The 11,980-nt window shown below is 53.9% G+C and overlaps 1 protein-coding gene across 1 annotated transcript; it reads right to left on the bottom strand.

The window, feature by feature from the left end:
- Window positions 1-212: 212 nt before the first annotated feature.
- LOC133357594 (transcription factor Sox-14-like) lies at window positions 213-9,975 on the bottom strand. The gene has a single exon (XM_061575606.1). It carries the CDS (start codon window positions 9,203-9,205, stop codon window positions 8,414-8,416), a length of 792 nt encoding a protein of 263 aa, XP_061431590.1. The 5' UTR covers window positions 9,206-9,975; the 3' UTR covers window positions 213-8,413.
- Window positions 9,976-11,980: the final 2,005 nt, after the last annotated feature.

Genomic DNA, 11,980 nt, shown 5'->3' with positions numbered 1-11,980 from the left:
TGTGTGTGTGAGTGTGTATGTGAGTGTGAGTGTGTGTGTGAGTGTGTGTGTGAGTGTGTGTGTGAGTGAGTGAGTGTGTGTGAGTGTGTGTGTGAGTGTGTGAGTGTGTGTGTGAGTGTGTGTGTGAGTGAGTGTGAGTGTGTGAGTGTGTGTGTGTGTGCATGGTGCGCGTGTGGGTACCGAAGGCAAGTCACCATCATGCAGGTATCGTGTTGACGTGTCGAGATCGGCTTTATTCCATGGCTTCGTTACAGCGCGCTTACATCCTCTGCCCGGTAAACACAGCGTTAGTTCCCCACAAGATATAGGTACCGTACCAAAGATCGTATTTACAATATCATATATATGTATATATATATACGCCTATGGACTTTACACGTACCAGAATATATACACACACACATTTACAAGCAATTTATATATATAACAAATACACGTGTATATACACGTGCACACTCGATGTAGCACGTATGGGTGTGTAAATACGCGTGTGTGGTGGTGGGAGTATGCTGTTTTTCAGTTTTTTGTTTTTATATAAACAAATACGTAGAATAAATCAACACTCGCGTGCAGTCATCACTTCGTGTGCTTGTTTGAGTTGGAAGTCGGCTACGTTTGTTTTTCTGGAGGAGGGAGAAATCTCGAAATTCAGACATCGAATGCGACACACGTGGACACACAGACAAAATAAAACAAAGACAGAGATAGCCTTCACAGACTTTTGGGGCAAGTGTTGTTAAAATGCCGTCCGCGAGGATCGCACGCTTGGGGAAGGCATTAGTCCAGCAGTAGATTGACCATGGCCGGTGATGATGATCATGATGAGTTAGACACGTGTCTCGAGACGTGAATTCGCTAAATGTTCGCTGGAATTTCGACAATGGTGAATTGCGCGTCCTGCGCGTACCGCGTTCAACACAAACAGCTGATCGTGTGTGGCGCACCTGTGTGTGTGTGTGTCTGTGTGTGTGGCGCACCTGTGTCTGTGTGTGTGTGTGCGGCATGTGTATATGTATGGCAATGTCCCGTCAACGCACACACACACACACAGACACACACACACAGACACACACACACATGTTCACATGTTCACTGTTGCTGCGATGAGCATCAACTTCACATGTTATGGCTCGTTACAAACAACATTTGTACCACGTGATGAACATGTAATGTGATTACGATCTTTTATTTTTCCTCCGGAACGGTGGCGCAGTGTTTAGCGAACGACGCTCCGAAACCTTAGGGCCTGAGTTCAATTCCCAGCCACAGTGAATTGAATCTGACACGAGACATCAGAGGCGAATACTATCAGAACTGCTCCCTGTGCCTCGCCCATTCACGACGACGAAGTGACCCGCGCGGTGCAACATCCAGCAGTGGGTTGCCAAGGCGCCGCCGTGCACGAGTATATTAACGTTTCACTTGAGCGTGAACAATCCTTGAAGTTGTAACGTCGGCAATTATTTGCGTGATCGTCTTAGCGGCGTCAGTGGCTGAGACGGCTCGTTCGGACTGCGCGCCTGTTGAGAGGCGAAGCCACCGCCGCAGTTTCGAGTTGGCAGATCTCACGCACAACGCCGGTGCTCGGGCAATCAGCCCAACCACAAATGGAAGCTCGGCCAAGAGACAGCTGATCATCGTCATCATCTTCATCATCACGTGGAAATGTATCGCAGTCAAAATTCTCGAAGCGCGTGATGTCGATTCTAAAATGTGGGCCCGGTAAATAAAAAAAAAACCGGAGGAAAATTCAAACTCCAAATATCGGGTCGGGATCGAACCTACGCGCTCGAGGGAGTTGACATCTCTTCGACAGCGCGGCGCCCGAAACGACCAATCTGTCGACACGACATCGCGATCATCGCTCGGCGGAACGTGACGGAATGCGCGCGCACACACACACACACGTGTAGAGCACTCCACACACGTGTAGAACAATCCACACACGTGTAGATCAATCCACACGCGTGTAGAACAATCCACACACACACACGTGTAGAGCACTCCACACACGTGTAGAACAATCCACACACGTGTAGACCAATCCACACGCGTGTAGAACAATCCACACACACACACGTGTAGAGCACTCCACACACGTGTAGAACAATCCACACACGTGTAGATCAATCCACACGCGTGTAGAACAATCCACACACACACACGTGTAGAGCACTCCACACACGTGTAGAACAATCCACACACGTGTAGACCAATCCACACGCGTGTAGAACAATCCACACACACACACGTGTAGAGCACTCCACACACGTGTAGAACAATTCACACACACGTGTAGAACAATCCACACACGTGTAGAGCACTCCACACACGCGCGCGTGTGTATATGTGTATATATGTAGACGCGCAAATACAAAAATGCCCCGTGCAGCCTTTAACGGGCTTGCTGGTTGGCGAAGTTCTGTTAGCGGCTACATTGGCACACGAGGGGGCGGGTGACCAACAACCACACCCGGCCGCCTTTGTCTTCCCCACAGTGCTTGCTCGCCGTAAGGCCGAGTCAACCTAGGGAAGAGCCCAGCACCGGTTCGCACATTCGCCACTGTTATTCCTCCGTGAGCTGGAATGGAACTCGTGGGGGCCGGGTTCGTTGCGCGGTGCGCTAACCACTACCGCCCCTCACCATACAACTCGCGTGTTCACACGCGCACACAGGTACACAGGCGATGGCAATTCATAAGCAGTTTGCCTTGTGTTGTTACATCGTGCAAGTTTAATGTCAACGTTGAACTACAGCCCTTCACTCGACACTCGACAGGGCCGGCACAGATCCAAGCGAGTCGGGCGAGAGCCGAACTCCTGTTAAACACACCCGACGATGCTGGCTGAAGTCTCCAGCGAAACGTCGGACAAGAGTTGTGAAAACATTGTTGTTGTTGTTGTTGCTGGGGCTTATGCGACATCGCCGGTCCGTGGAACTGACGGAAGGCGCCAATCGGTGCGGGTGAATGCGTGTGTGTCACATGGCGTGACAACACGTATGTGTGTCACACGTGTGTGTGTGTGTGTCACACGGCGTGACAACACGTGTCTGTGTGTGTGTCACACGGCGTGACACACACGTGTGTGTGTGTGTCACACGGCATGACCACACGTGTCTATGTGTGTGTCACACGTGTGTGTGTGTCACACGGCGTGACCACACGTGTCTATGTGTGTGTCACACGTGTGTGTGTGTGTCACACGGCGTGACCACACGTGTCTATGTGTGTGTCACACGTGTGTGTGTGTGTCACATGGCGTGACCACACGTGTCTATGTGTGTGTCACACGTGTGTATGTGTGTGTGTCACACGTGTGTGTGTGTGTGTCACACGTGTGTGTGTGTGTGTCACACGGCGTGACCACACGTGTCTATGTGTGTGTCACACGTGTGTGTGTGTGAGTGCCACACGTGTGTGTGTGTGTCACACGTGTGTGTGTGTGTGTGTCACACGGCGTGACCACACGTGTGTGTGTGTGTCACACGTGTGTGTGTGTGAGTGCCACACGGCGTGACCACACGTGTCTGTGTGTGTGTCACACGTGTCTATGTGTGTGTCACACGTGTGTGTGTGTCACACGTGTGTGTGTGTGTCACACGTGTGTGTTTCACACGTGTGTGTGTGTGCCACACGTGTGTGTGTGAGTGCCACACGTGTGTGTGTGTGAGTGCCACACGTGTGTGTGTGTGTCACACGTGTGTGTGTGTGTGTCACACGTGTGTGTGTTGAGTGTCACACGGCCGTGAGTCGGGCGATGGGAGGCCTCGAAGTGCACCTAGCCTGGCACAGGCGCCGTGGCGACTGTCGGCTGTTGGTATTGGAGGACTGTAGTGATCATTTCCAGGCGACAAGCCACTTCGATCAGCGATCATTTGTGGCACAGGTCGCCTCTGAACAAGAAGAAGCGAATCGCTCAGTAGGCTTTAGCAGGTAAACATTTTTTTAAAAGTCGAGTTGTACGTTTGTGTACGCTTCCTACACTTTGCACTCGTATCGTGCTGCTGTCGTCTTTGTTGTTGTCACGTCCTGACCTGACCCTACTGGACGTCTGTGACGAGGAGCTTTATAGCTCTTCGGATTCCTCCTCCAGTATAAATATAAATTCTGAACACTTTGACATTATGCACACTACGCACGAGGAACAGCGGCAAAATGCAAACTGATCACGAATCGTGATAAGCGGTCGTGACGGCCTGCAAATATATCAAAAGCACGCGTGGTGTCGAACACACGCGCGACATTCATCACGGCGACGAGACGGAGCTGCGTCAGTCGAATGTTTAATGCGACAGCTCGCGACGCGACGCACGTGGAGGAAGCTACAGCGCTGCCGTGTCGATATCACATCCACAGCCTGTGCGCACCAGCGCGTGTGCGCGTACACGTGTCTGTGTGTGTGTGTGTACACGTGTCTGTGTGTGTGCGTGTACACGTGTGTGTGTGTGAGACTGTGTGTGTGTGACTGTGTGTGTGACTGTGTGTGTGTGTGTACACGTAACTGTGTGTGCGCGTACACGTGTCTGTGTGTGTGTACACGTGTCTGTGTGTGTGTGCGTGTACACGTGTGTGTGTGAGACTGTGTGTGTGTGACTGTGTGTGTGTGTGTGTGACTGTGTGTGTGTGTGTACACGTAACTGTGTGTGTGTGTACACGTGTCTGTGTGTACACACACACACACGCATGCGCTGACGCATGAACAGCAATATACTTCTACGCGTGAGTGTACACGTGCGTTTCGAGATATTCCTCCAGTCAGAAGCAGTTATATATTTGGCTTTAATCTTAATTATCTGCAAAAGTTTCGTGGAAGGATGTGTTACAAACGTAATCGTGGGGTTGTTTTTATCCCGAATGTCACGCGTTGATTTCGTGTCGATTCGCAACGGAACGCAGAGGACGACGGAATGCGTGACGCTGAATTTTACGATTACACACAGACAAAGATCCCCCGTGTAGCCTCCAACAGACTGTTGGGGCAAGTGCTGCTAGCGAGTATCAGCACCTATGAAGGCCGGCACGACACACGAGGAGGATGCGGTGTGGCCAGATAATTACGCCCGGCCGCCTTTGTCTCCCCGACTGGCGACGCTTACACACCGCACCAGGGTACTCATTTAAGACTGAGTCGACCTACGGGAGGCCCAGCACACGCACACACGCACGCCGTGCAAAACAAACATCGTATATAGTACAGAAAAATACATGACACGTATGAAAGACATGTGTGCGCGGCGTCTCTTACACACGACATCTGCTCGCGGAGTAAGGGTTTTTGATTGACACAAACGATCAACAACAACAACATTGTTTACGCTCCCAGCCGGACGGACGAACAATTAGCGCCGACTATTTGTTTACAGCAATCGGTATAGTTTCAGTTATAATCTTTAAAACACGTGTTATTGTTTTCTTTAGCGTCATCAGCATGAATTATATTATAGTACAATAATTGTGTTTATTCACTAATATTCGCTAAGTCCGCAGTTTAATTCCGTATGTACATCTGTACAACGCACGAGAGACGTCACGCAACACCGCAGCAGCAAGTGGCGGTGACCTCACCACGGCGCTCGTGCCATGCTAGGTGCACACACAGACGCACACACACACACACACGCGCACACACGCACACACACACACGCGCACACACGCACACACACGCAAACACACGCACGCCCGTGGTGGCCGTGACGACGTCTTAACTTTCGAGTTATCAAGCTGTAGGGCGCGAAAGAAGTTCAACACAGACGCGCGCAGACACGAGGGCCTGGCACCCACGGCTCTCTCGCTCTGCCTCGGGGTCCCCACGGGCAGAGCCCCCGGGGGCTCCTGCGGCTCAAGTCCGACGCTGCTCCCGCATCGCGGAACCGCGAGAATGATGATGAAGATGATGATGGAGGCGGACGAAGATTTAACAAGAAAAAATACGTTCGCAAGCTAATGAGAAGTTACGTTTGCATTATTTTATAACAAATATAACCGCGGCAGCTTCAAGTCAAAGTTTCAAGTCAACGTTGATTCAAGAACAGTGGAACATCGTGAAATAACGATGGTGGGTAGTGATGATGATGATCATGGTGGTGGCGATGGTGGTGATTGATGATGACGATTATGGTGATGGTGTTGATGGTGGTGATGATGATGACGATGGTGGTGATGGTGGTGGCGATGGTGGTAATAGAGGAAGAGCGAGGAAGTGAGATGGCGAGTGACAGAGGGGTGACAGGGTGGTGACAAGGGTGGTGAGACAAGGGTGGTGACAAGGGTGGTACAAACTACAACCGAGTTCAACGCCACCCGCACCGCCGTCGTCACGGTTGCAGCCGCAGGAGGAGCTCGCCAGCCAGACAGAGGTCGCCTCGACCCATCATCACGGCGGGGTGGTATAAAACGAGCACCACGCTGCGGGAAGTCTAAACGCGGCCGTGAGATTTCGCGAGAGACAAAAAAATCACGACCCTCCGTAACCCCAACCTCCAGGCCACGCGAATGTGGAATTTCCACGAGGGGGGGAGTGGAATGTGAGGGCCACCGCGAGAAATGGATTTGTGCCGAGTGAGTCTCGCATGGCCAGAGGGACTCCGAGAACGACCCCTCGGACTCTTCGCTCGGCGTCCCATCGCCGAGCCGCTGCCGGACGAAGGCGTCTCGACGCCTGGCCGGGTTCACGGCGAGAGCCCCAGACCTCACTAGCACCTGCATTGACCAGACCTCACTACCACTTGGCATTGACCAGACCTCACTACCACTTGGCATTGACCAGACCTCACTACCACCTGCATTGACCAGACCTCACTACCACCTGGCATTGACCAGACCTCACTACCACCTGGCATTGACCAGACCTCACTACCACCTGGCATTGACCAGACCTCACTACCGCAGGTCACTGCCGGCCGGGTGAGCGCGGGGAGTCGGAGGCATCGCCCGGGATCGGTTCGGATATCGCTCCCCGCTGATCTCAGCCGTTTCTAAGGAATCGAACTCAAGTCGCGTGCTTCGCAGCAGCAGTGGCGCTAATCGCTGCGCCACCGCTCCCCCCTCTATTTGTAGTAATAATAATAGTAGTTATGTCCGGTAAAGGGAAGAATGTGACAACTTAACGACGTAGGATATGCTTGCGGAAGCGCACATTCAGCAGTGGATTGATCATGGCTGATGACGACAAAACAATGCTCTCGAAACTTTAAAGAGCAAATGAATATCAGCATTCCAACAGAAAATGGGTGATTATGATGGTGGTGATGATGGTGATGTTGATGGTGATGATGATGATGGTGATGATGATGATAAAACCGACGGATATTCTAGAGACGATTATGCTCGCGATGATGACCGAGACATTGATGACGATGATGATTAGGAAGACATTTGGAAACACAAATCACGTTGAATCGACTCAGAGTACCGAACTACCAACACGCATTGCTCCAACAACAACAATACGACTAATACCCATCATCATTATGACAGTCGAAGATGAAAGTTATTAAGAGCCTCGCAAACTTAGCCACAATCTCCCTTTGAATAATTAAAACGCGTTCGTTATAGCGATGAGACGGTGAAGAAGTAGAGTTAAACGATGATGATGAACGCGTTTTGGTGTTGTTTTTACTGCAGCGCTAAACCCATTAATTCCTTAACATAATTGTAAGAGTCGTTGCTCGATTCCCCGCACGATGAGACCCTTCGGACAGTAAGACGCATCCCATTAATTGTACGTTTCCGGTAACCCGCAAACACCTCTCGGATTATAAGACGCACCTCAAACGCTTTCAAACACAGGGGGCGGAGAGCGTCACGTCCCACCGTGCGGGGAGTGCAGTAACTATTGACGCGATTCCTCTTCATGTTTGGGGTGAAGTATGGCGAATCGGTGTGGTGGGGGAGGGGGGGCGAGGAGGGGGGGGGGGCATCATCCAGCAGTGGATTGGCAAGGAGCAGCGTGCGCGTTGCTGAGACGCAGAGAGAGAGGAGAGCCGAGACGAGCACGCGGGCTGAGCAAACTCCTCCACACTTGGAGACAAGTCGACACGAGACGCACGCGTGACACTCGCGCGCGCTCACCCCCTGCTCTTAAAGTGCTTCACCCCGTCGAGCCGGGCTCACCGACACGCCTCGACACACCGCACCGCTCACCCATCGCCACCACCGCGCTCTCAGCTCACTTGGGCCACAGTTCGACTCCAGTTCGCTCGCGAGACGTCCATCACCTCCCCTCCTCTTGAGTTCCTTCCTTTGCGAAAGGGCCGGACGGATTTCCACCACCACCATCACCACCACCACCATCACCACCACCATCATCATCATCACGATCATCAACAACATCCGACCATGCAGCCCGCTCACTTCCTCACAGACATTCCCCCGCTAAGGCGTCCGCCGCGACGGACGGACGGACGGGCGGCTCAGAGCGCGGCACCGTGATGACTCGCGTAGGGCTCCAGTCCAGCCTTGGCCATGCCGGGCAGGAGGATGTAGGCCAGCGGCGGCTGCAGGCCCGAGCTGGGCGGCCACGCCGGGCACGAGCAGGGGATCATGTAGCCGGGGTTCCCGGGCGAGGCGTGCGTGTGCGTGTGCTGCGGGCTGAAGGCGCCGGCGCCGTAGCCGTTGAGACCCGCGTACGGGAACGCGGCGGCCGCCGCGGCCGCGGCCGCCGCTCCCAGCGACGAGGTGACCTCGTTCATCTTGGAGAGGTGGTGGTGGTGGTTGTGGTGGTGGTGGTCCTGCAGCAGCGAGTAGTGGCCTGCGTGCGGACCGCCCTGCAGGAAGGAGCGCGCCTTCTCCGACGCGGCCAGGAGCGACTCGGCCGTGGCGGCCGCGGCGGCGGCGGCGGCGGCCGCGGCCGAGCCGGGCTGGGCTCCGTGGAGCGAGGCGGCCGCCTTGAGGTGCTCCGCCTCGCTCAGGTAGGGCAGCGGGAAGGCGTAGCGGTCCTTCTTCAGCAGGGACTTGGGCTTGCGGCGAGGCCGGTACTTGTAGTCGGGGTGCTCCTTCATGTGCAGCGCGCGCAGCCGCTTCGCCTCGTCGATGAAGGGCCTCTTCTCGGCCTCGGTCAGGAGCTTCCACTCGGCGCCGAGGCGCTTGGAGATCTCCGAGTTGTGCATCTTGGGGTTCTCCTGGGCCATCTTCCTCCGCTGCCCGCGCGACCACACCATGAAGGCGTTCATGGGCCGCTTCACGTGGTCCGCAGCTTTGGACATCCTGGCGCGGTTTCGAACGCCAACAGTTCCCCTCCGACCTGTTTGCTGCTGCTGCTGGCGATGGTGGTGGTGGTCCTGGTGGTGGTCCTGGTGGTGGTGGTGGTCCTGGTGGTGGTCGTGGTTCTCGCGGTGGTCTCAGTGTTCAGCGCAACTTTGTCGCTCAACTTTTGTAAGAAAACTTCAGCGCTCGCAGACAGCGGCACGAGCTGTGTGAATGGAGCGCGTTGCTACCCGCACGTATCCGCACGACAGCACGGCAAAGCTGCTCTCAGCCTCACGACAATACTGCGATTGTAGCTCACGGCGTCGACAAGAACCCGGAGTCGTCCTGCAACAATCTAACCCTTTAAAAAAATAAATGCGCATAACATCACTGCACGCGCGTGTGTCTCTGTGTGTGTCTCTGTGTGTGTGTCTCTGTCTGTGTGTGTGTCTCTGTCTGTGTGTGTGTGTCTGTGTGTGTGTGTCTGTGTGTGTGTCTCTGTCTGTGTGTGTGTCTCTGTGTGTGTGTGTGTGTCTGTCTGTGTCTGTGTGTCTGTCTGTGTGTGTCTCTGTGTGTGTGTCTCTGTGTGTGTGTGCCTTGCGGACTAGGCACTACGACTCGAACTCACGTGCGCGTGTGATACCACTACAATAACCGTAACCAATCATAGCCACTTTGCCAAAGTAATTCTCTCTCTCTCGCTTCTCGCTTCTACCGCTGTAAGAGAGACTCTGGCCTGCACGCCCGACTTGCCACTGCGCGTGCACCTACACTGGCACGCCGCAGACGAGCGCACGCATCGGGTGTGCGAGTGACACCCCCTCCCCCCGTCTCCCACCCACCTCCCCGCCCCCTCCACCCATCACAGAGGCGTCCACCAACCCCACCCACCCCCCCCACTGCGACCCACCGCTGATTGTCGAGCCGAGGCGCGGTTCGGGATTGGCGCCACGTGATTGGCTGACTCCTAATGAACATGGCCCCGCCCCCTTCATTAACGGGGTAGGGGGGCGGGGCTCGCGAGCGGCCGCCAGCCAATGGGGAGAGAGGCGCAGGTGCGAGGAGCACGTGTGTAAAGGTGAGTCAAGTGATGCAGTGTGTGGGGAGTGTGTGTGTGCGTGTGTGTTGTGTGTGGTGTGTGTGTGTGGGGGATGTGTGGTGTGTGTGTTGTGTGTGGGGTGTGTGTGTTGTGTGTGTGTGTGGTGTGTGTTGTGTGTGTGGTGTGTGTGGTGTGTGTGGGGTGTGTGTGTTGTGTGTGTGTGGTGTGTGTTGTGTGTGTGGTGTGTGTGGTGTGTGTGGTGTGTGTGGGGTGTGTGTGTTGTGTGTGTGGTGTGTGTTGTGTGTGTGGTGTGTGTGGTGTGTGTGGGGTGTGTGTTTGTTGTGTGTGTGTGGTGTGTGTGTTGTGTGTGTGGTGTGTGTGTGTGGTGTGTGTGGTGTGTGGTGTGTGTTGTGTGTGTGGTGTGTGGTGTGTGTGTTGTGTGTTGTGTGTGGTGTGTATGTGTGTGTTGTGTGTGTGGTGTGTGTGGTGTGTGTGGTGTGTGTGTGTGTGTGGGGTGTGTGTGTTGTGTGTGGGGTGTGTGTGGGGTGTGTGTGGGGTGTGTGTGGTGCGTGTGTGGTGCGTGTGTGTGTTGTGTGTGTGTGGTGTGCTGGGGTGTGTGTGGTGTGTGTGTGTTGTGTGTGGGGTGTGTGTGGGGTGTGTGTGTTGTGTGTGGGGTGTGTGTGTTGTGTGTGTGGTGTGTGTGTGTGGTGTGTGTGTTGTGTGTGTGGTGTGTGTGTGGTGTGTGTGGTGTGTGTGGTGTGTTGTGTGTGGGTTGTGTTGTGTGTGGGTTGTGTGTGTGTGGGTTGTGTGTGTGTGGTGTGTTGTGTGTGTGTGGTGTGTGTGTTGTGTGTGTGGTGTGTGTGGTGTGTGTTGTGTGTGTGTTGTGTAGTGTGTGTGGTGTGTGGTGTGTGTGGTGTGTGGTGTGTGTGTTGTGTGTGTGTGTTTTGTGCGTGTGTGTTGTGTGTGTGTGTTGTGTGTGTTGTGTGTGTGTGGTGTGTGTTGTGTGTGTTGTGTGTGTGTGTGTTGTGTGTGTGTTGTGTGTGTTGTGTGTGTGTGGTGTGTGTGTTGTGTGTGTGTGTTGTGTGTGTGTGCGTTGTGTATTGTGTGTATTACGTGTGTGTATGATTGTTTTTGCTCTATTTTTCGTGGAGTGTTAAACCGGTCACCATTTACTGGGCTCCGCGACTGGTTCGCTTTCTACCGGCCTGAGCGTCACACTCCACAGCAGAGGCTTTAGTGTTGGTGGTGTGTGGGGAGCGGTGGTGTAGCGGTTAGCGCGCTGCGCTATGGACCCGGCGACTCGAGTTCGATTCCAGCTCACGGCCAACACCGGTGACGATTATTTGAACCGATCCTGCGCCTCCCCGAGGTAGACTCAGCCTCAAATGGGTACCTGGTGCGGCGTGTAAAATCATCGCCACGAGGGAGACAAAGGTGCTGGCCACCCACCCCCTCGTGTACCGTGCCGGCCTTCATAGGTGCTCGCTAACAGCACTTGCCCCAACAGTCTATTAAGGCTATACGGGGGATCTTTATATTTGTCTTTATGTATGATGGCAATAGTAGTGTGTGGTTGTAATTGGGCTGTCGTTGATTTAAACACACACACACTCGATTATATTTGTGCTAACAAAAATCCACCGTGAAAACTGCCCAGTCACGAAATGTCTGTGAAAGTGTGAGTTCGATTCCCGGCTAACATCAGTGCCAGAACCGGAGCCAAGCCTCTCCTAGGTAGATTCAGCCTAAAATG

This window comes from Lethenteron reissneri, chromosome 58, assembly GCF_015708825.2.
Source record: "Lethenteron reissneri isolate LAM-NWPU_2019-01 chromosome 58, ASM1570882v1, whole genome shotgun sequence".
Taxonomy (NCBI): Eukaryota; Metazoa; Chordata; class Hyperoartia; order Petromyzontiformes; family Petromyzontidae; genus Lethenteron; species Lethenteron reissneri.
Note: the sequence above shows the minus strand (reverse complement) of the source record. Positions and strands in the feature narration are given on the sequence as shown.